The sequence below is a fragment of the Pyxicephalus adspersus genome, chromosome 11, assembly GCF_032062135.1.
Source record: "Pyxicephalus adspersus chromosome 11, UCB_Pads_2.0, whole genome shotgun sequence".
Lineage (NCBI taxonomy): Eukaryota > Metazoa > Chordata > Amphibia > Anura > Pyxicephalidae > Pyxicephalus > Pyxicephalus adspersus.
In genome coordinates, this window is record NC_092868.1 from 57,785,852 (window position 1) to 57,808,985 (window position 23,134).

At 41.5% G+C, this 23,134-nt stretch overlaps 1 protein-coding gene across 1 annotated transcript; it reads left to right on the forward strand.

Annotated features, from left to right (window-relative positions):
• The first annotated feature begins 1,646 nt into the window (after nucleotides 1-1,646).
• On the forward strand, nucleotides 1,647-22,927 carry SPA17 (sperm autoantigenic protein 17). The gene is made up of 6 exons (XM_072426151.1): nucleotides 1,647-1,680; nucleotides 6,004-6,179; nucleotides 6,692-6,762; nucleotides 11,516-11,965; nucleotides 14,916-15,028; nucleotides 21,687-22,927. The coding sequence occupies exons 2-6, from the start codon at nucleotides 6,026-6,028 to the stop codon at nucleotides 22,510-22,512; spliced, it is 1,614 nt and encodes a 537-aa protein (XP_072282252.1). The 5' UTR covers nucleotides 1,647-1,680; nucleotides 6,004-6,025; the 3' UTR covers nucleotides 22,513-22,927.
• The last annotated feature ends 207 nt before the right edge of the window (nucleotides 22,928-23,134 follow it).

Consider the following 23,134-nt stretch of genomic DNA (forward strand, 5'->3'; position numbering starts at 1 on the left):
CTGGGGGTGCAGAACAATACAGAGACTGGGAGTCAAAGGGGGACAAAATTGCACAGGAAACGGGGGTGCAGAGCAAATTAAAAACAGAGGGTAGAGAACAATATAGAGATTGGAGGCACAGAGCCCTTTAGAGACTGGGGGTGCAGAACAATAGAGATACTGAAGGTCCAGAGCAATATAAAGTCCAGGGGTACACAGAAATGGAGAGTAATACAAGGATTAGAGTTACAAAACAATACAGGAAATAGGGGTGCAAAGGAAAAAGAGGTGCAAAGCAAATTAAAGACAAAGGGTAGAGAACAGTATAGAGGCTGGAAATTCAATGCACTATAGTAACTGTGGGTGCAGAACAATACAGGGGGTACAGAGCTATGTAGACAATCGGGGTACAAGGTCATATAGGGATTAGGGGTACAAAGCAGTACAGAGACTGGTTGTACAGAGCTATAGAGGGACTGGAGTACAGAGCAATACAATGTCCAGGGGTGCAGTGCAATATAGTGACTGGGGGTACAAAGCAATACAAGGAATGGGGGTACATACCAATACAGCTCAGACTAGAAGTACAGTGCAGGGACTGGGGGTACAGAGCAATATAGAGAATAGTGATACAATGCACTAAAGGGATTGGGGGTACATAGAAATACAGGGACTGACGGTAAGAGCAATACAGGGGTCAGTGGTGCAGGGCAATATAGTAACTGGGGGTACAAAGCAATACAAGGACTGGGGATACAGAACAATACAGCTCATTGGTAGCGGAATCTAACGTGCGGAGGCAAATGGAAAAGTGTTCCTAATGGCTCTTGTTTTTACAGTCTATGGCCAATAGAAATGCCCTACTTTGTACCTCAGCAACCAGCCAACACCTGATGTTTAAATAAATTACTTTTCATAATACTCCTCTCCTGCCAACTCTGTATATAGGTGCTTCACCTCCATTAGTGTCCCTGGCTGCAAACATTCACAGATAATGTTACAAAGTGAAAACACATTACAGGACATTTACACAGAATTAACCCTTTGTATGCAGTGCACTGCCCATGTCTTCTAAATACCTTTCTAGTAAAATAAAGATCCTTCACCCACCTCAATTCACATATCCACAAATAAAATTGTATTGTGTATAATTAATTACAGCAGCTTCATTTAGCTATCCTGGACCTGATCATCACAGCTTCATTTGATGTTTTTTTTGTTTTTAGAGACATAAAGAAGACAGTAAAAAAAAAAACAAAAACAAAAAAAAAAAACATAATAAACATTTAATCTACAATACACAAATAATAAAAACAGACAATAAATAAAACAAATACAAACACACTAAAAATAGGTCTATTCATCGATGTTTTCATTTTTAAGATTCACCCATTTTTACATTTTTCAATTAAGAAAATAAAAAAAAAATTAAATTGGTAAATCTTGGGTGAAAATACTGATGAAAGACCCTACACCCTTCTCTTGCCCTGTGTATTCCTCAGCATTGGATTATTCTGTTCTTCATAAAAGTGTCAAAACAAAAAGCAGAATAAAATCCAACCAGCTGTACGGGCGGGGGCGGAGCCATCTCTGTGTGCCCGCACAGAACCACGCCCACCCGCCCGGGACTGTTAAGTCACGTGACTCTCCTGGTTGCTATGGAGACGCCGAGTAACAAGGAAACTGCAAAGGAGTAGTGAGGTGAGGGCTGTGCTGAACTTTATCTGAATAATATTTTATTGTGTTTTATATATACATATATATCATTATATTAGGGTTGTATAAATGGAGATTTATGTTATATATGTCTCCTACAGGTTTATATATATTTAATGTACATTGCATGTGATATTATTATTATTTATCATCATATCAGTGTTATATTCCTTTATAGATTTATATTATGTAATATAATATTGGTATATATGACTATATTATGAATGTGATATTGTTTTGCATCATATGGTATTTTATTTTATTTTTGCTATACATTTACATGATATTTTAGATCAATATTATATCAACATTAACATTAGATGAAAATTAGATTCCTATAGAATGACATTATGGGTTTTTATATAAATTATTCCATTTTCAATGTGTTTTCTTCTTATTTCCTATTGTGACAGCTGTGCACTTTGGATGATTGGCCACTAGGTGGCAGAACGAGTCATTGTTTTAATAGGAAACCATAAAATTCACCGCCAGCAAATTTCAGAGGAATTGGCTGGGGGAATAATTTACAAGTAGAGCCCTATGTGTTAGATTGAATATTATAGAGTTATCTGCAGGAGGAGCCAGTAGCTGAAGGGGGTGGGCCAAGGCATTGGCAACAGGAAAAGTCACTATTTGCATATCATAGTGCTGCTATTTTGGGGATTTCCTGGGTATCCTATAGGACAGTGTTTCAAGACCTTTTAAACCTGCGGGAATCCTTTGAAATAACTTTCAGGTCTTAGTGAACCCCCTGGCTTTAATTACTATACCCACAGCTCACAGTATATTAGTGTGGTGATCAGTGGGAAGAATTCCTCTTACATTGTTGGTCAGTGGGAAGAAGATCACCCTTACAGATAGCCAAAAAGATCATTGGTGTCACATAAACTGACCTGAGAGGTGCAAATTGCTCAAGGAACCCCCAGCAACCTCTGGAGGAACCCTGGTGGAGAAACATTGCTATGGGAGACCATATGTGGCCTGCAAACATGTGCAGTGGAGTGCAGCGATCAGTAGCTACAGATCTATGGGCTCCAGTGCACCATTTTTGCAGCCCCTTCATTTAGGATATTCACCTCCCATTCTGTAAATCTAAAATGGTGTACAGACATTTTTTTTCCATTTCCTGAGATGAACATTTGTGATCATCTCAAAGTAAAAAAGTTAGCGTCTGTACAGCCATGTATGGTTTTAGAAAAAATGAGGCACTGAGCAAATATCAAGTAAGGACCCCAATAGAGTTCCAAGTGCTTTCAATTTTCCCAATTCTGTAAATTGGGGTGCTGGGTAATTGTCCAGTTTGCCCCCTGAAACCAGCCCTGTGTGCAGCTGTCCCCCAACTTTCTTTAGTGATCTGTCATAGTTTGTTCCCAGCCAGGACGGCCATCAGAAATGTCGGGATCCCATGTAAACTTCCCGGGCTTCCTTCCCCATGTCATCATTGCCAAAGCTTTTGCTTGGGACCCTGTACTAAACTACCCCTTGTCCCCAACTGATGGCAGCCTGGTCCCTGCAGTGCCAAAGTGGGGGACACATAGACTATAATGTGGAAATGAGGTGAACGCTGCGATGCAGATAAATTATTTTCCTCCTGTGGTCAGAAAGTAGAAAGTCAGAAGGAGAACCTCTATAGGCCCGCCGGAGCAAGTAACCCACTTGCAATCTCTGTGAACCCTTTTCTTTTGCCATTAGCCATCATGTCAGCCAGTGGAAATTCTTTTTGTTTTGTACTCACAGCTTTTGCTTTAATATTGAGCTCCTACATATTAGATGGAAGTAGAAATGAGGCTTACAGTGAGAACAGCTGCTGGATGGGGTGGGGACTGTGCAGGTTTACAGGGACTCCCTAGGTGTTCTTTTAATACAAAGTAGGATGGTAGATCACAGTAAACACGTGTCTATTAACAGATAACAAATTTCAGCTTATTACCCCATACTTTTTCACCGGAGAATCATGGTCATGATTTATGGTCAGCAAATTAGGATTGCAATGTTAATTGTCCAATTCTTGATTCATACTACACAAATTCTATTGTGTCTGAAATTCCCATCAGATCCGATCACAGCGCACTCCTTACAATGCTCAGAAATCTTATGACAGGTTGGCGTCCAGGCACCTGAGACGTGTAGGTACATATTTCACCAGCAGGGGGCATCATATAACCAGGTTTGGTCCCTTGTGTGTCACTTCTAACTCGGATATCTTCAATATTCCATCTCCTGTAGAGAGATACAAAAATAGATTTCTTGCATCTTACATGAGAAATAGTTCAACATTTGAGCTGTTTAGCATTTTTCTGTCATCCGTGTGATTTTAAAGCAGCCCAATACATTCAATATTACAGGGCTGCTGGATGTATTGAACCTTAAAACAAATTTGGACAAGATTTTGGATTCTTGAGTATAGCATCTTTTTTAAAATTCCTGCTGTCATTCCTGAATAATCAGCAAAAGGAAATCATCAGTTTTGGTATCTCTGACTGCATCTGCATGGAGTACGCGGCCACTGAGAGTCATTTGGTGCCTGGATACCCGAAAAGAACGGCTGATATATAAATGTCATATTATTGTACAGCGCACACTCATACACATTATAGAATTTACCTTTTACCTAAAATCCATGTAACATTAGGACTTAACCTTTCAAATCTGTTTGTAGCCAAGCAGGCACACCCTGGCATTAGGGTGGCAAATGCTGGTAATCATAATAGGTGATTGTACAATCAGATTGTAACATGTGGTGGCTGGTTTACACCAGTATTACTGTGCAGCTTTGCCCACCACAGTCCTAATGCAAGGATGCAGCAGATTCTAATGTGAGAACTGAGAAAAAATGTGGACATGGGGGAGGTATCTGTTCCCTATAGCAATGCCCGGCTCCCCATACTGCATTAGTACTTGTTTCCCATGGCAGTGCCCGGCTTCCCATGCTACATTGATATTTGTCTGCCAAGGCAGTGCCCAGCTTTCAAGCGGCATTTGTATTTGTCCTCCATGCTAGTACCTACCTTTCAAAGCTGCATTGATATTTGTCCTCCATGGCACTGCCCTGCTCCTAATGCTGCATTGTTACTTGTCCCTTGTGGCAGTGTCAAGCTCCCTTATGCTGCACTAGTACATACCCTGCATAGCACTGCCCAGCTTCCCATGCTGTATTGTTAATTGCCCCCATGGCAGTGCCTGGCTTTCCTTGCTGTATTGGTAATCCCCCCCCTCCGCCATGGCAGTGCCCAGCCCCCCATGCTGCATTGGTACTTGCCCCCTGTGGCGGTGCCTGGCTTCGCATATTGCATTGCTTGGCTCCCTATGCTGCATTGATATTTGTCCCCCATGGCAGTGCCTAGTTTTCCATGCTACATTGGTACTTGGCAGTGTCTGGCTTTTAATGCTACATTGGTACGTGCCCCTGTGGCAGTGCCTGGCTTCCCATACTGCATTGCTTGGCTCCCTATGCTGCATTGATATTTGTCCCCCATGGCAGTGGTTGGCTTTTCATGCTACGTTGGTACTTGCCCCTCATGGCAGGGTCTGGCTTTTCATTATGCATTGGTACTTGCCCTCAGTGGCAGTGCCTGGCTTCCCATGCTGCATTGGTACTTCCCCCCCTATGGCAGTGCCCACCTCCCTATGCCTTTCTGCAGGTAAATTGCTTGTTATCCCTGAGAAAAAATACCTTTCTGCCTCACCCATTATCTACAATGCATTGCCATAGAAATTTCCACAGAGCAGACTTTGCTAATCTTGCTTATCAATAGCTACCACCAGCACCAGTGACCTTTTCCTTCTCATTCCTTATGGATAGCACACAGATCAGTGCACATCTGTAATAATGGATTGGACATATTATTATTTTCTATAAGTCGTCATTATTTTATGTAGCTCTGTACAATGTAACTGATTCAGGTATACAGTGCTGCGTAATATGTTGGCGCTATATAAATCCTGTTCAATAATAATAATAATTTAGGTAAGCCTGAGTAATGCAGATCAGCATTTCCCATGGTAGGTGCATACAGTTCCATAGCAAAAACATAAACAGCAACAATCAGATAAAATAGGACAGACTCCTGTATAGGTTGTCATGTAGAGTTCATATCTGTATACTTTCCAGAATTTCCAAGAAGAGATCAGAATGCTCTCAGCAAAGTTTGTATGCTGGATCCATTTCCATGAAATAATCAGCAGATCATCTGCCAGTTACTGTACATTTGTGTTATTTGTTGCCTGGCATATAATGTAGATGTGAACTCTAATTGGGGGACATTTAGTTTGCTGTCAATATTCAGCCTGTGTGTTGTCCATCTGCAGGAGCTCAGCCCAGCGCTGGAAGATGGCCATTCCCTTTTCCAACACAAATTATCGCATCCCTCGCGGGTTTGCCAATCTCCTGGAAGGGCTGACCAGAGAGGTCCTACGGGAGCAGCCAAAGGATATCCCGCTGTTTGCTGCCAAATACTTTTCAGATCTTCTGAGAAATAGAGAAGGTGAGCTGTTACCTGAAATCACTGTCAGACCTATCTGTGGGGCTGTGAAAAATGATATTGAAGAATAAAAACAGAGACAAAATACTTACCTCCCCTGGAGAACATGCTGCTTTCAGGTCTCTTCAGTCAGTAATAAAATAAAGTCTGCCTGTAAAGGAAGATATTATAATTTTCCTCTCTGGTGGCCTGTGTTTTTAATCTTCTCTGCTTCTGCAGGTAATAACACTTCCAGGTGTGCAGAATACCTGCTTCCTGCAGCATGCTGTCCCTCTGCGGGGAAGAAAGTATTCCCACACCTGGAAGGGCTCCGGACCAGCAAAGCAGGGGACATGGCTGTCACGGGGGGTGGGTATATATGCTAATTTGTTACAGACAATCTGTATTTTAATATCATCTGATGCGACCCAGGTGCTGCAGGTTCTCCAGGAAAGGGAAATAGAATCCTCTTTACAGTTTAGCCAACCTTATTGACCTTGCAATTAACGAATTTGTCTATATTTCCTTTGATGCAGAAAGTGGCTTTGATCCAGCAGAATGGGGGGCATCACTGGAGGACAGGTTCTACAACAATAAATCTTTCCAGGTAAGCTGTAACTGTTCAGGTGAAGTGAACCCAATAAGTTTTTTGCCCTCTGGCTTTCTTAAATCTGAACTCCAGCCATCCCTTCATTAAATCTGCCCTCCAGCTTCCCCTTCAATATTTCTGGCCTCCAGCCTCCCCTTTACAGGTTCCTCTCCTGGACTCAAATTACTTACTCTGATTTCACCGCACACTGTGAGCTTCTCACAATATACATTAGAAGTCATATAAAGCGCCGCCTTATTTCCTGGCTGGAGAATGTCCAGCATCATCCTTCCCCTCTGTCCCCAGCCTGACTGTTCCTGGCCTCACACCATTCATTCACTAGATTTAGTCATTGATGCCCGGCATCACATGGGTGGTCCATATGCCATGCCTAGGATTGCCAAGTTCTCTATACTGAACATTTTTCTATTGCTAGTTTTTGATATTTGCATAACTCCTCCTAAGATCTGTCCCACTGTCCCTATTATAGCTGATGGTTTTGAAAAGAAATACTGAAGCAGGATGCTCTTGTGTTTTATACAGCACCCTACTGACCCCTCCCACCAGCCATAATCTGTCTGCATCACATAGAAGAGCACAGAGAACTTCTAAAATAATTGAGAACCCCTTTTGCTTAGCTGCTTATGATGCAGGAGAGCAAACTCACACTTTGGCCTGTCTTTCAAATACAGAAATCCAGATGTTTCTGACAGCTGCCCAGATTCATAACTAAGGTACCATGAGAGACATTCAGATTCATCATTTCACTGGCAGCTTCAATCTTGCTAGTGATGCAGCAGTCAGAGAGACATCCTGAGACCCATCTCCAGCTTCAAGAAGTAGATTCACCCAAAGCACATGTTAGATGCTCCATGGAGACTGGCTGCAGGGGTTTTAGAGAGATTCAGAGATTTAGTTAACATGAGCTAAACTTCCCTGGATATTATTGATCTCACATGTTCTTTTAATTGCTTTGAAATCAGAAGAAAAAGCAAACCTTATTGTTTATGCATTTCCCACTGACTTGTAGGTAAAAGGTAGAAAGAAGCAGAATGAGAAAGGGCAACATGTTGTTTTCATGAGAAATAAAAAGAAAATGTCAAAGGAAAGAAATACAATAATAAATGTATTTTTATGCAATGTGCTAGTGTAGGTGATACACCATTGTGGTGCCATTGTTTATTAAAAAACAATATGCTTGTCCCCCATGGATTCACTCAGAGCAGGACAGAGGTGACATTCAGGAGAATGAACCTTGTAATTTACTTTTAGTTGGTTAGGAAGCAGAAACACCATGGAAGTATGAGAGGGCGACCATTTGTGTTATTAAAGGGACAATACAATGCAAGGTTGCAGTAAAGGAATGGTGAGGGTATAGGGAGCCAGGAGAGGGGTACTATGCCGAGGCACTGTCATGGGTAAAGTCATGAGTAATGTCTTTTTTTAGAGAAACTCCAGGATAACCAAGTATTGTGTATACACAAGAGCCTTGTGTATTCTTACTTGGATCTTGTCATGTTTTATGTATATCTTTCAGATCTCTACAATAATCTAGTTTGACACATTGGGCCTGATTTATTAAAGGTCTCCAAGGCTGGAGAGAATACACTTTCATCAGTGAACCTGAGTGATCCAAAAAAACCTGAAATGAATCTGGTCCAGGATTGAAAACATTTGCTGACAAATAGCAAATAACTTTAAGTAATCCACTCTGGGCTTGCTGTATCAGCCAGGTTTACCAATGAAAATGTATTCTCTCCAGCCTTGAAGAGATTTAACCTCCCTAGTGGTAATCCCGAGTGTGACTCGGGGTGGATTTTACTTGCAAAAAGCGGTAATCCCAAGTCACACTCGGGGTCGCTTTAAGCTAAGAAAAACCCCACTTACCTTGCTCCGTTGTCGTCCCCCGTCGTCCTTCCGGTCCCCGCAGGGTATTGGGTTTACCGTGACCTCGGTGTGGGCGCCGGTTCGTGCGGGCAGAGTGGCGGGAATTCAAATCATTTTGTATTGGATTCAATAAAAGATAGCTGTATTGAGTCCATTACAAAGAAATCTTCATATAATATATAAATAATGATATTATATATATAATATATATGCTACTGTACACTAATATTACATTTTTAACTTTTTTTTTTTAACAGATTTTTTTTTAAGTTTATTAATAAATTAATTAAACCTATTAAGTATTGGACATATTTTGGGGAGATATGCCTAAGCATTAAAGCCTACAATGTAAAATACATTTCCATGCAAAAAAATTGTAATACTTTTTGCATGGAAATTTGGACACAATTAGACCGCCAGGGGGGTTAATAAATCAGGACAATTGCCTTTGTGCAGGAGCTTTCTGTAATAAAGACCAGCTCTCTTTCCTTGTCCAGGGTGACTGGTCTTGTAGCCACCCCTTTCGTTGTTTTCTGCAGGCAGCCTGGAGCGGTTGGTGTTCTTGCCCCTCCCACAGCTTTGCATTTTGCTCATTGTATGTACGGGGATGATTTCACTGCTGCTTTTCCAAAGGAATTTCTAGGGTTGGCAAAGGCTCTTGTTATGTACAAACATTGCTACCACCAGGGCACCGACCTGCAGGTGTATCTATTTCCTTGTATTTGGTTTCAAACCTTGAATTGTTGTATCCATATCCGAACATACAAATTGAAGTCATGATCAGTATTAGAGTTTCCAAAAGTTTACGGCAATCAAAAGGCTCAAAAAGGGTTTGGATCATAGTGCCATAGTGCAAATGTGTGATTGCAATTTCTCTGCTTCATTGTGTTTTTCTTAATAAAGCTTTTGAATGTGGCTTCCAATTGTATGTTCAGCGACTGTTCATAGGTGTGCAGAGTCCCTCATCCATTCTGTGATAATGCACATGTTGGGGAAAACTGAATCCAAATTGCAGCAAGATGGACTTTATCCTGTGCACTATATCAGCAACTCACATGAAACGTGAAAATGAAACAAATGTGACCCTGTCATGGACAGATTTCTCTGAGCTAATGAGAAAGGAATCATGCAAACAGTGATCATAGTCAATTGTGGAAGTTACTAAAGAACAAAGTTTGAAATGACAAACTTTTCTTCTTTAATGACAAACTAATCTTCCAGCATGGGCGTGCTTTGTGTCTCTCGTTATTTGGTCACATGACATCTCATACACTTTGTGTATGAGATGAAAATAGTTTATTGAAGACTTCTCTTTGCCAAATGATGTGATCCCAGATCTGAACAAGAGGACTTCATATTGCCCTGCATTTGTCACTGACTTCAGGTCCCACTCTGGGCAATGTCTGAATAAGGAATTCTCTACAATCCACCAGCCCAATGTATCTTATTGGTACCGACCCTGGAGCCAATGCCCACCTAGTCATCCCCTGACCATAAACATGGCCAGCTATATAATTTGTTCTAAAGACAGATTACCTGTCTGCAAACAATCAGACTATTCTATGGTAGCCTTTTAGCTACTTTGAAAATTATTTTTTGAATTCTAAAGACCACTTAATCCATTCTTGACTTCTCCCTCTTTCTATTTAGGGTTGAAGAATCCTTATTATGAGAGTCCAAATTCTAACACTGGCTATGTGTTTGGCATTCTTTATTTTGGCAAATGTTCATGCTAAAAAATCTGGAACAAACTAGTGAAGTAGGAGGCATGCCATCATGAGTTTCCTGCACATGCTGATATTATGTTAGCCACCAAAATGTATGAATTTAATGTTAGCGCCGGGTACCTTTTATGATCTAGTCCAGCCAAATTCCCATTAAATTGCAATAACTATAGTTAAATCACAAAAAAAAACAGCTTTGTACAGACCGAGGGTGACTCATCCAGCAAAGTAGAACAGCAATTCATATTTCATGATGGAATCAAAATTTACGAATGCGCCGATTATTTGTTGTGTTCGGAGCCGGAGCAGAACTCTGACATATGTCAGCCTGCGAGCTGCCTCCCTCCTACCCTCCATCACAGCGGGGAGACACTTTATATCCAGCGCTGCTACTGCAATATGACAAGAAAATGAGAAGAAAGATTTCTCTAAAAACATCACATTGATTCCAGAAATAATTACTAACTCTTACTGTGCCGGGGGAATAGCGGAAGACTTCCCAGCAGCGGGGAAGTAGCGGGAACATCTGCTCCTAGGCAGCCCGCCAATAAGTGTCTATTTGAGATTCAAGTTTTAACTTCAAGCTCACAACTTTATTTTTGGTGGTGTGTAAAAGTGTGTGAATTATATGTGAAGCGAAGCCTCATCCACAACATGTTCATTTTAAGGTTCAGGGGTTCAGTCATGTGCACCATCCCTGCTGTTGTCCATGATAATGTTGGGGTCATCTTCTACGTCCCTAGTTTGTATAATGGCAGCCAGAGTCTGCTATAAATTAAGCTGAATATGCTGTAATGAAGCTTCTTAGGTTCTTTGGGTTCTTGACAATAAATCACAGATACACAAATGAACAGATAAAGGCCTGGCATGGTGTCATATTGTCCTGCTGTTTGTCTCAATAACAAAGTTGGGTATTTTGGGGAAATACATTTCTAAATAAATGTTTTTTCTGAATTAAAGTAAGCAGTGGTAACAACCTCTTTCAGGTTTTATTGCTGTCTGTGTCCCATTGAGGAGATCCGCCGTAATCGCCTGTGTGGGGAAGTGAGGGGAACTATTGGAGGAGGGTCCATCTCTTACCCGCTTATCCAAAAAAAAGATGTTTTGTCTGGGCTTTTAAATATTGACATTTATAGTAATGTCTTATGTCTTCATTCCAGCATACAGAGGAGAATGTATTCACTCCACGTTCTGAAGGTGTCAGTCGTATTAAAGAAAGTATCACAGGTGTGGAAATTCCGCAGTCACTGGAAGTCTCATTAGAAGAGGAACAGAAGAATGAGATGCAAGAGGTCCCTTCAGAGGAGCAACACAAGGATGAGGCACAAGAGGTCCCACCAGAAGAGGAACATAAAGTTTTGACACAAGATGACCCATCAGAGGAGGAGGAACCCAAGCTCAAGCAACAAGATGTCCCATCAGAGGAGGAACACCAGGTTCAGGCACCAGAAGTCCCATCAGAGGAGAAGGTTCAGACACAGGAGGTCCCATTAGAAGAGGAGGAACACAAGCTTCAGCAGCAAGATGTCCCATCTGAGGAGGAGGAACCAAAGATACAGCCACAAGATATATCACCATCCACCCAACTATCCGAGGAGGGGAAACACAAGGTATGTCCAAGAGTTTGGAGAAGGGAGATATCTGCTAATATCTCTGTTCATATTGTAGGGTATAAAGCACAGGTAAAGGAAAGTAGAGGGATCAAATGAAAGGCAAGTGGTTCACCAGTCACTGCTATCTTGGATGTGTTGTTCCAAACCAAACCTTCCAACACTCTTTAGTCATATAGTGCATTTTAACTTATTGAAATCTCCTGATTAATGGGTTAATGTTCAGTTTATAGAGGATGGTACATCTGAGTCACATCACAAAATCATGGAGGTTCAATATGCTATTCAGAGCGCACTCCAGGTTAGTGCATTCACCTTCTGTCTTTTTCATGTGATGACAGGTTAGCCATTCATATTTTTATTTGGGCCCAGTCTGTAGCAGTCGCTGACTTTTACAAATGTGTGTTATCCACTCAGTTTTCCAACTTATTGGAAAATATGTGCAGGTGTGGCCCCGGCCTTTTCTTTTAATGTAGACAAAACAAGGCTGCGCACATGTGCTGTGAGTAGCTATGCGCACTGCTGTCATTTCCAGAGAAACATCTGCCTGGAAGGGGGAGATATCACTGGAATAGGGAGATGGGCTATCAAGAGAACCTGTCCTCCTAAATGGGCAAAGGGGCAGATTTCAACAGTCCAGCTTGTATTGGGTAAAGACTTATGGCAGCCAGAAATGTGATATTTGCCCCAGGGTTTTCCCAAACTCTTAAATTGACCTCTGAGGTCTGCATTTTGAAATAAATCAATCTTGCTATTTCTGCACCATGATAAGCCTTGATAAGTGTGAACTTTTACTTATCTTAATGCATTTTACAAGTTCTGTAACCAGTCATCCTTTTCTAATCTCATTGCAGTTTAATGAGAAGTGCTGAACAGTTCACTATAAAATATGTATGATTGCAGCTAAAGTAACCTAATGATATTTTTTTTTGGAAAATCTCCCTGCAGTGACCTGCGTCTTTCTGTGTTTCCTTATGGGACTATAAATGTAGGAAGAAGAGCCTGCATATCTTTTGAACAAACATGACTACCCCCATGAAGTTTTATTCAAACTATAGAAGTGACAATATAGTGACAAGAGTGACAAAATGCTTTCATTGCAAATTGAAGGTCTTCTTTATTGCTTCCCTGCAACACAAAGCCATTGTAACCATACCATTCACCCAGAATCAATTGGACCTCAGCCCCAGCTTCTGACTCCTATGTGATGTCATGGTGTCTCCTGGTAGAGGTAGTAGTACATACCCTCACCAAAATGTAGTTTTGGAGTGGGATGGGGTGTATTCTTGTGCGTTGTCAGAGTGCCAATTTGCAGCAGACTAAAAATTAGATGTTTGCCATAAACTGAAGGTTTTGCTGTTACTGTGTCAATGTACAGTATGTGCCCTGGGAGGTCACTAATTAGGCTGCAAGGACAATTGAAATAATTAGAATGGGTAAATATAGATGGTGTCCCTTTCGTTGTGCCCTAATTTGTATGGGAATAAAATAGATACCAGGATCACTAGCCATTCCAAGGCTCCTGCAAAAAGAACTTTATGTACATTGAGGATCACCTGTACCAGCTGGTAAAAAGGAAAGTGTCTGTGTTACTTTAGGTGACAGTTTTACCTTAGGTAAAACAATTTTTACTGTCTGCAATTTAAGGATTCTTTAAGAACTGAGTGTCATCACCTAAATTGACCATTTGGTTCTTAAAGAATCCCTAAATTCTTCATTTATGTGCAAAAAGAACACCTAGAGGAGAGATTGGTAGATTAAATATTTAATTAAAGTGGCATACTTAGCATACTTTGACACCAAAAGAAGATGATTTATTTTAATACCCCTCCTCTGCCCTATACACAATTTTATTTTCTGTACAAATTGTAGAAGGAAGAAAAGTCTGATGCCAAATTCAGAGATTTCTTGGCATCATGTACCTCATTTTGAGGAGGATTAAAGGGTCTGATAAAGGCTGTTAGTAATTGCATTGCTGCAGAATTGCTGCTCTTTATTTAGGATCCAGGTCTGTAGTGTCCCGGAAGGAATGGGTGGGCCAGGCACTGCTCCCTTTTTCCAGCCCAGGAATTAAGAATGGCTTTGGAGCCCCTGGCCATTGACGATAAAAAGCACATGCTTTTTAATTACAGGGAAGTTGTTACCTAAGGCCAGGTGGCTCAGGTGGACTGGCTGGGTGTAGCCTGTATGCTGGGAGAGTCTAGGTCGGAGGTCTCCCTATATTTAGGTCTGCAGAGACAAGCGAGAGAGAGTCAGGAGGCTAAAATTTTGTGTTCTTTTTCCATGTCATGCTGTGATGATTCTGATCCCCTGGCAAGGAAAAACTCCGGAGTTATATTTTGTGTGTTGGATATTTTTTATGAATAAAAGTGGGCAGATCACCCTTCAATTGAACTGGAGTCTCAAATACCTCTCTGCAGTGAGTGCTTTTAATGTTATTCTTTCACATAATTATGAAATTATAAATAACAGATTAATAAAAAAAAATAGTTTACCAGGGGGAAGACTGTTTCTTTAACCAGTATAATACCCCTTGCATGGGTCCTTACATGTGAAGAAGATGGCCATTGAAGTTCTTTCTGGAGTGCAGGAAAGCTTTCTTAAATTTGTAGTGATTGGAGAAGGGCCCCAATAGAATAATGATCAGTAAAACAAGGGCCCCCTTGCAGTGGTGGTCAGTGGAAACAACTCTACAATATATCATGGTCAGAGGAAACAATGTCACCTACATGGGTGGTCTCTACTAAGTTTCAGCGCTGAAGCCTCTGGATCAGCATGGCAGTCGGGTAAAACTGTATTATTAGAATTAAATCAACATTGGCGGTTGAACTCTTTCATATTGTCATGCTTAGAATATCTTTTATAAGTTGATTTTTCCAGCTACAAATGTGCAAAGGTATACAAGGGTACAAATACAAATACAAAGGTATGTTGTGTGATTCCTTTGTAGGAAACCGAGGGGTCACTCCAAGACCAGGCTGCCACAGTCATCCAAGCTGCTGTCCGGGGTCATCTAGTCAGACATGGAGCGAAGCAGCTTCGAGAGGAAGAAGCAGGAAACAAGTGAGTGCATTATCCTGGCGCGGGAATGACAACTGTGAAGAGCAGAATGAGAGCGATCGTTCTGAGATTCTTACTGCCTATAAACCCAGCAGTGTTCTAATAAATTGATTTTATTTCCTTTGACTTTCCCTTTCCTGTGTGAAAGTAAAGCAATGACGTTGATTGATTGTGTCACTGGTGTGAGTAAAAGCTAAATGGTGTTCGGTGTTCTAGCATTGGGACCCTGGGTACCATTGCTTCCAACTGCAAGAGGTTTGTGTGGTTTCTCTCTGTGTGCTCTGGTTTTCCACTGCAAACCTTAAACAATCAATCAGACCAACTGGTATTCATTTCTTTGGCCAGGGTTGACTGTGGGGAAGGGTTTTGTATTTTTTGCGAAGAACTATATTCTCAGGTGGGAACAGTCAAACAGAGTTCAGGGACTGAAAGATCTCCATGCAAATTACAAAAAAAAAGCTGTTGATCAGGTACAGGTTTAATGTGAGAGAGAGATCATTGACTGTAAATAATTTGCCATTATTATTCCTTTATTCTGATGAGCTCCCAAAGTATCTAAGGGAATATTGTGGCATGCTTCTAGTTACCTGGCGGTGCATTTGGGGAATCTCAAATAACATTTTATTTATATCATCGTACCTCCAGGAACCAACAAAAGGGTCAATATTTCTTGTATGGCAGAATTGATACCTCAAGAGCACATTTAAGAAGTAAGGAATAAGTGATGAGTACTATTTACTAGTTTTCTGCTCAGTAAATTGTTCTAATAAAACTTTATTATGCTACGAGAAGCTGTTCATAATGAAGTTGCATTTTCACAGCTTTCTAGTCTAGTTTGCTGCCTGCTTCCCCTAATATGTAATAATTGTAAAGAATTAGCCAATCCAAACTTTGATAATCCACTTTAACAGGGATCTGAAGCCTAAAGACGCATACACACGTGCAATATTAATTGTTGGAAAGGATCTTTCACGATCCATTCCAACGACTAGCACTTAACGAAGCATGAATGAGTGCTGCACATACAGAACCGTTCTGCTCTATGCAGAGGGGGGGGGGACAACAGAGCGGCACCCTGCTGTGCGCTCTCCACCTTCCCTTGCATTAGGATCGTTAGTCGTCCATTATCCGTGGATCCGCCAGGACGATCATTCTAATGATGGACGACTGGCGCTGTACACACGCCAGATTCTTGCCTGTTATCGACCCAGAGCAAGAACCGTTGGACGTGTGTACGTAGCTTTAGCATGTGGTCACCAGCCTCTGAGTGATCTCAAAACTTAAACAGTCCCCCTAAAATTGCTGAACAACAGTCAACAATGAGTCAACATCCTGTGCAAAAAAAGAGTTTCAAAGAAAATTTCCTAAAGGAGCAATTCACACTAAATTTATAAGTAGAGCCAGGTTGGAGGACAACCCCGGATTCCTATATTATTATTAAACTGGATTTATATAGCACCAACATATTATGCCGCGCTGTACAATAAATAGGGGTTACAAATGACAGACAGATACAGATAGTGATACAGAAGGTGAGGACCCTGCTCGGAAGAGCTTACAATCTAGGAGGTGGGGGAAGTATCACACAATAGGAGGGGATATGGAATGGTGGGAAGTAGTGAGGGTTTAAGAGACAGAAGAAGACGGGTAGGTGAGGTTGAGGCGTTGGGTTTTAGGGCCTATTTAAATGAGCAGAAAGTAGGAGCAAGCTGAGTAGGATGAGGAAGACGATTCGGGGCAGCTCTAGAAAAGTCTTGGAGCTGTGCGTGTGATGAGGTTATGAGTGAGGAAGTCATTAGTAGGTCATTGGAGGAGTGGAGAGAGCGGCTAGGGAGTATTTTTCCATCAGGTCAGAAAGGTAAGTGGGACAAGAACTGTGGAGGGATTTGTGTATCAGGTAGGTAGGTGGGATAAGACCTGTGGAGGGATTTGAAGGCAAATTTGATTCTGTATGTCTCAATATAATATTCTAACCCCTCATAATGGGCACAGCAGGTGTGACCCAGGGACTCGCATGTCAGATTATAGAATTAACTTTATTAAAGTTCCCCCAGAAAGAATTGCCAAAGAAAAACTAATGTTTGTCAATGGTGTATGACAAAATTAACACAGAGATGGCCATTGCCTACCTTTGCATCAGATTCTATGTAAAAGTAAACTCATTCAATAAGAATAACAATCAATGTGTAATTAGATAGTATGATAATTACTGGCACGTATTTCCATCTGTTTGTATTCAGTGGTTAATGAATCATATAGACAGCTGGAGACAGATATCTGCTCTTGTTTTACTAGACTTCCTGCAGAGTGTTACTTCAGGTAACATCATTTCAACAAAACCACCTCGCTGTTTACTCATCGAGATCAGAAGTGTGAAATAGGTCACAATGATCCAACTGAGAGCTGCGGAGTCCTGAGATATCCGACATACCTGAGCATCCACAGAGTGCTTGCAGTATACAGAATGGGGATATATATACGCCATCAACCAAAACATGACAACCACTGATAGGTGAAGGGAATTGCATCAGTGATCTGGGTACAATTACCCCTTATAAGAGGGGATGGGGTATATTAGGCAGCAAGGAGTGCTCACAGTATACAGACTAGGGATATGCATCATCAGCAAAAAAACATGACAACCACTGATAGGTGAAAGAATTGCATTGGTGAAGTGGTTACAATTGCTCCTGTATGAGGAGGGGTATATTAGGCAGCAAGTGAACAGTCAGCCCCTGAAGGTGATGAGTTGAAAACAGGAAAACTCAAAAAGGGCCAAATTGTGATGGTGGAAAGATGGGTCAGAACGTCTCCAAAACAGCCTGGCTTGTGGGGCGACCCGAATATGCAGAGGTCAAAGTCATGGGCCCCAAGGCTCTCTGACGAATAGAAAGCGCCAGACAATCTGGCCCAATCACACAGAAGTGCTACTGTAGCATAAATTGCTGAAAAATGTTATGCCGCAGCACAGAATAAATCACAGCTTGCCAAATTTGGGGCTGAGACCAATCAGAATGCCAATGCTGACTCCTGTCCACTGCTAAATGCATTTAAAAATCAGCATGTGAGTGTCAGAACTGGACCTTGGAGCAATGGAAGATGGTGGCCTGGTCTGATGAATCACGTTTCCCTTCAGATTATTTGGATAGCCAGGTGTGTTTACCAGGGAAAGATATGGCAGCAATATACATTGTAAGAAGACAAGGTGGCAGAGACAGTGTGACTTAAAAGATCTGCTGCTAATGTGTGCATGCGGATACCACAGGACACAGGTCTTGTGAAGTCCATGCCTGGATGGGTCCAACAACGAGGACCTAATCAATATTAGGCAGACCACTAATACTATGGATGACCAGTGTACTGCTGTACAACTGGAAATGGGGTGCTGCAATGACAGAATAGCAATGTGATAAATGTGAAAAGAAAAATAACAGTCTTGGAAAGTGTCTACGATTATTTCTATCTTTATTTGTATAAAATAAGCAAGAGAAAGCACCGTTAATATTAAATTATAAGTATGTCTATTATCAGCCCTGATGAAGGGTATTCAGATCTCTGAAATGTGTTGGGTCTTCTGGAAATATTTCATTTCCAACTGAATAAAGTATTTTATGATATAGAACATTTTTTGGCACTGTCTGCTATGGAGTGAAATGTTCATGAAACTTTTTATTATATCACCTCAGGTTTTTCTAAATGTGTCCTTGTCACACTTATGTCTTCCTCACTAAAGCTCAGGCGTTTCTGTCCTGCACATGCAGGCAGTCCTGACTCTGGGAGTGCCTGAGCTCCCAAGCTTTATCAGTTTCGCCCAATCCACCGGCCAATCAGAAAATAGCCACTTAATCATCCCTGGCTATTTAGCTAGCTCAGACACAGCAATCAGCGTTCGTGCAATGCGTCTCCACTACTGCCGAGCCCCCTAGCTCTGCTGAGCAGTTCCTGTTCAACTGTTGGTTTATTCAATGCTTCCCCTGTCCAGCTCATGTGTTAACCCCTTGTTGCCCAGCCAATTCCCTTGTGATGTTCCAGTGTTCCTCTCTGTCTGTGGATATTCCCGTGTCACCTGTCCCTCCTGTTGCTTCCAGTGTATCCTGTGTCTGCGGCGGCCCCTGTGTCACTGGTGTCTATTTAATGGATTCTTGGTATTTGACCGCTGGTTTGTGACCTGACCTCTCTTGCTGCCTTCCTTGACCCCGGCCTTCCTTGACAATGCTTCTGTTTAGTGATATGGTACCGTGTTTCATATTGCCCACCCTGGTGTGCCCAAGGACTGCAACCTGGCAGTAACCAGCAGAGCAACATCCTCACCACTAGAGGCTCTAGACAAGACCTGGTTACTGCTTAGACTCTGCGCCTTGGCCCTTCTCAGGGCTCACACCGCTCTTGTGTAAGCGGTAGCGCCCCCTAGTTGCCCTGTCTCCCCAAGCATGACAGTCCTTCACCATTTCAAGTGTTATGATGGTTTCTTTCTCCAAAAGCGAAAGTGATAGAACATCTTTTGTTTTGCATTGTTACCAGAAGAGGGTAGATCTTCTAGTGGGCCATTTATCCAAATGTCTAAGAAAAGTTTTGCCTCTCTTTAGAGAACATTCACAAACGAGAATGCAGAAAAAAAAAAATGTTAGAAATTCTCCAGGTATCGTAGTTTTTAATAACAGTCCAAAGAACTTGCCAATAATTTACCAATTTCAGCAGGAGAGGGAACACCACAAACTGCATAGAAAGTCCACATTCCATACTGGATCATACCATTGTCTACCAAGAGGGGGGGGGCTGTGCTGTGAACAACCACTATAGTAGGACCATACCACTGTCTCTTGTAAGGGGAGCTTCTCCATCATTTTATTGTCTGTCAGGTTCAATATCATCCAAAAATGTTTTTTTCAGACTGTACCATTGTAGTCCGGAGGTGCGGGGAGAAATCTGCAATCTCTCCAATCATCATGTTGCTTAGCAACAGTTGAAATAGTGTAAAAGAATGTGCCATTGTTTTGTAGAAGGGGAGGGGAGTGTGGTAATAGAACTCCTGGGCCCCTTCTTATGCAACAATAATTTGGAGTACTTTGTGCTTAGCAACAATATTAGAGATGGAGGAGGGTGAAGGAGAGAGCATTAATGGGGTGAAGAAGGGGGAGATGGAGGGAGTGGGTGAAGGAGGCAATAATGGAGGTGATGGGTAATGATGGAGACAATGAGGGAGAAAGAATGGAGGAAAAAAATGAGTGTAATTAAGAGATGAAGGATGGAGTGATGGAAAGAGCAATAGAAGGAACAATCTGGGGGGCAATGGAGGGAACAATGTAGGAGACAAATTTTTGAAAGCTGTCCAAGGCTGGAGAAGATTGACTATCATGGGAAAACCTGGGAGGTCCAGCAAACCTTTAATGGATCTGGTCCAGGACTGAAAACATTAGCCAACTAATAGCAAATGATTTCCAAATTTTCGGAATCACCCAGGTTCTCCAATAATAGTTAATCTTTTCCATTCTTGGAGAACTTTCATAGATCAGGCTCAATGAGGGAAACAATAGAGGGGATAATGGAGGGAGCAACGGAAGAAACAAAAGAAGCAGTTATGGGGGGGGCGATGGAAGGATCAACAGAAGGAATGATGGATGAAGGTACAATGTAGAAGACAATGAGGGGGGCAATGGAGGGAACAATGTAGGGGACATTGGGCCTGATTTATGAAGGCTTTCCAAGACTAGAGATAATTGACTGTCATGGGTGAACCTGGGTGGTCCAGCAAACCTGAAATGGATCTAGTCCAGGACTGAAAACATATGCCAACAAATAGCAAATGATTTACAGGTTTGCTGGATCACCAAGGTTCTCCAATAATAGTTAATCCTTTACTGTCTTGGAGAACGTTCATAAATTGGACTCAATGAGGGGAACAATGGAGGGGATAATGGAGGGAGTCAACTGAGGGAACCATGGAAGCATGTTTTGAGGGGGGCGATGGAAGGATCAACAGAAGGAATGATGGAGGAAACCATTGAAGGTTCAATGAAGGAGACAATATGTGAAGCAATGAGAGGGAACGATGGAAGGAATTATGAAGTTATGAGTTAGGAAGTGATAGAGAAAGTGATAGAACTAGGAAACGGGTGACTGAAGGGACAATAGTGGGAGCAATGGGGGGATCAATGGAGGAAACAAATGAGATAATAGTGAAAGAGAAAATGATGGAGAAGGGAAAAATAAAGGAGAGAAATTAAGGAGCAATGGAGGATGTAAGGAGGAGGTTTTATTTTCCATATTTACTTTTGGGTTCATTTCACATTTAGGTCCAGGCAGACAGTAACAGTTTAAAGTTCTATAGAACGAGGTTCTAAAAGCAAATGGAAATAAACGTTCAGCTGTTGCATCCAACAAGCAATTCAAATTTTGTTTTATTATCTTAGAAAAGATTAAACCTGATTGGTCAGGATGTGTACAATACCACACCTGTTCACATGTTTTATGTTTTTGGCTTTCTTATAGTTTCTTTTGCATTAGCAGGTTAATGGTTGTTGGATCTTTATAGTCATTGTGTCTGTCCTGGTGCACCACACCTCAGTTTGTCCAATTCAACAAGGGACAGTTGATTATAACTATATGACTGAAATTTTTTCCTGTTGGATTTAGTCTTTATTATTGCTTTTTTTATCTCCAGGTTGAATATCTCAGAACCTCCAGCATCAGATGTGACCTCAACTACCCAGGATGAAGATCAGGAGACAGCCAGAACTGACGTAGATTCTGCAACACACCCAGAACTCCAACGTGTTGGATCTGCAGCCATGTTACAAGACATCTCTGATCCTGAGGAATCTCATGAAGGTCCAACACATGTCACCTCAGACTCTGTTCTGCAAGAACAACACGAGAGTGAACAGGAAGATAGACTTCAGGTGGAGAAGGAAGAGGCTGAGGATAATGAGGTGACCAGTGAGGCAATGACAGGTGATGATGGGGTGCAGGCTGCTGATAATGGAGATGAGATGTCTCCAGAACATCCTGAGGCTGTAGAACCTTCCTATTCTAGAACTGAACCAGGTGCTGATCTAGGGACAAAGCCACAGATCCATGATGGGGAACAAAATGAAGAACCCGAGGCATTGACTGTAACAGCTGAGCAGAACGTACAAGATGACAGTGATCACATTCATGAAACCACTGAAGAGGAGGACAGAAATGACCAGACAGCAGAGACAGCTGAACAGCATATTGCAGAGGACATTACTGAGCAGACGGCTGAACAGAGTGATGTAGTGGACATGGCCGAGGCCACCGGACACTCCAATGTGGAGGATTCCAATGACCACATAACTGAGACCACTAAACTGCCTGAAATAGAGGACTCAAATGGGGCAACTGAGGCCACTGATCGGGAGGAAACCGGGGAACAGAAAAAAGAAATTAATGAAGACCAACCAGCTTCTGCTCCCATCCCAGAGGAAGAAAGCCCAGGAGGAGAGGTAATGTCTATAAAACTCTAACATGACCAGTGACACTACTTATCCCTCCATGGTGGGGTAAAAAAGTAAGTGCATGTTGTTTTTTTATTTATTTTTTAATCATTGCATTCTTCTACAGTTAGCAAAAACACATTTATAGTAGAGGGAGGATAGGTTAGGACAATGCTGTCCATGTCTTTCTGTCCTGGTGACAATTATAAATGTATCCCCCAGTCATTGGGTGAATCTCTCTACACTTCTCCTTTCAGTTCCTATTAAAGCAATGACTTCTGAATCCTGTCACCTAATAGTCAATTGTCCAAAGTGCACAGCTGTCACAATAGGAAATTAATAGAAAATAAAGGAATATTATGAGCGACAGGGGAATCATTTATAAATAGAGTTATGAATGTTGTATGGAAATGTGCAACATTTATTTTCCTTATTTATAAATAGCCTTGTCATTTTAAACAGATTTTGGAAAAAAATGTTTTTATTTAAAAGTAATTTTTCTTAAAACAAACACTGACAAAATAGAAAAAACAAAATATAAAATGATCCTTGTTTTGGAACGGATATATATAATGGTAGGAGAGCTGAAGGGGGTAAATTCTTAAATCAGAGTTTTCTGTGCAATGGATTTGCATTTATGTCCAACATTTAC

Bases quoted from the DNA above. Each gene is read 5' to 3' on its own strand.
- SPA17 (XM_072426151.1), top strand. From the start codon at position 6,026: ATGGCCATTCCCTTTTCCAACACAAATTATCGCATCCCTCGCGGGTTT. The intron at 6,180-6,691 runs GTGAGCTGTTAC...CCTTTGATGCAG, and splicing joins TCTTCTGAGAAATAGAGAAG to AAAGTGGCTTTGATCCAGCA. The intron at 6,763-11,515 runs GTAAGCTGTAAC...TCTTCATTCCAG, and splicing joins ACAACAATAAATCTTTCCAG to CATACAGAGGAGAATGTATT.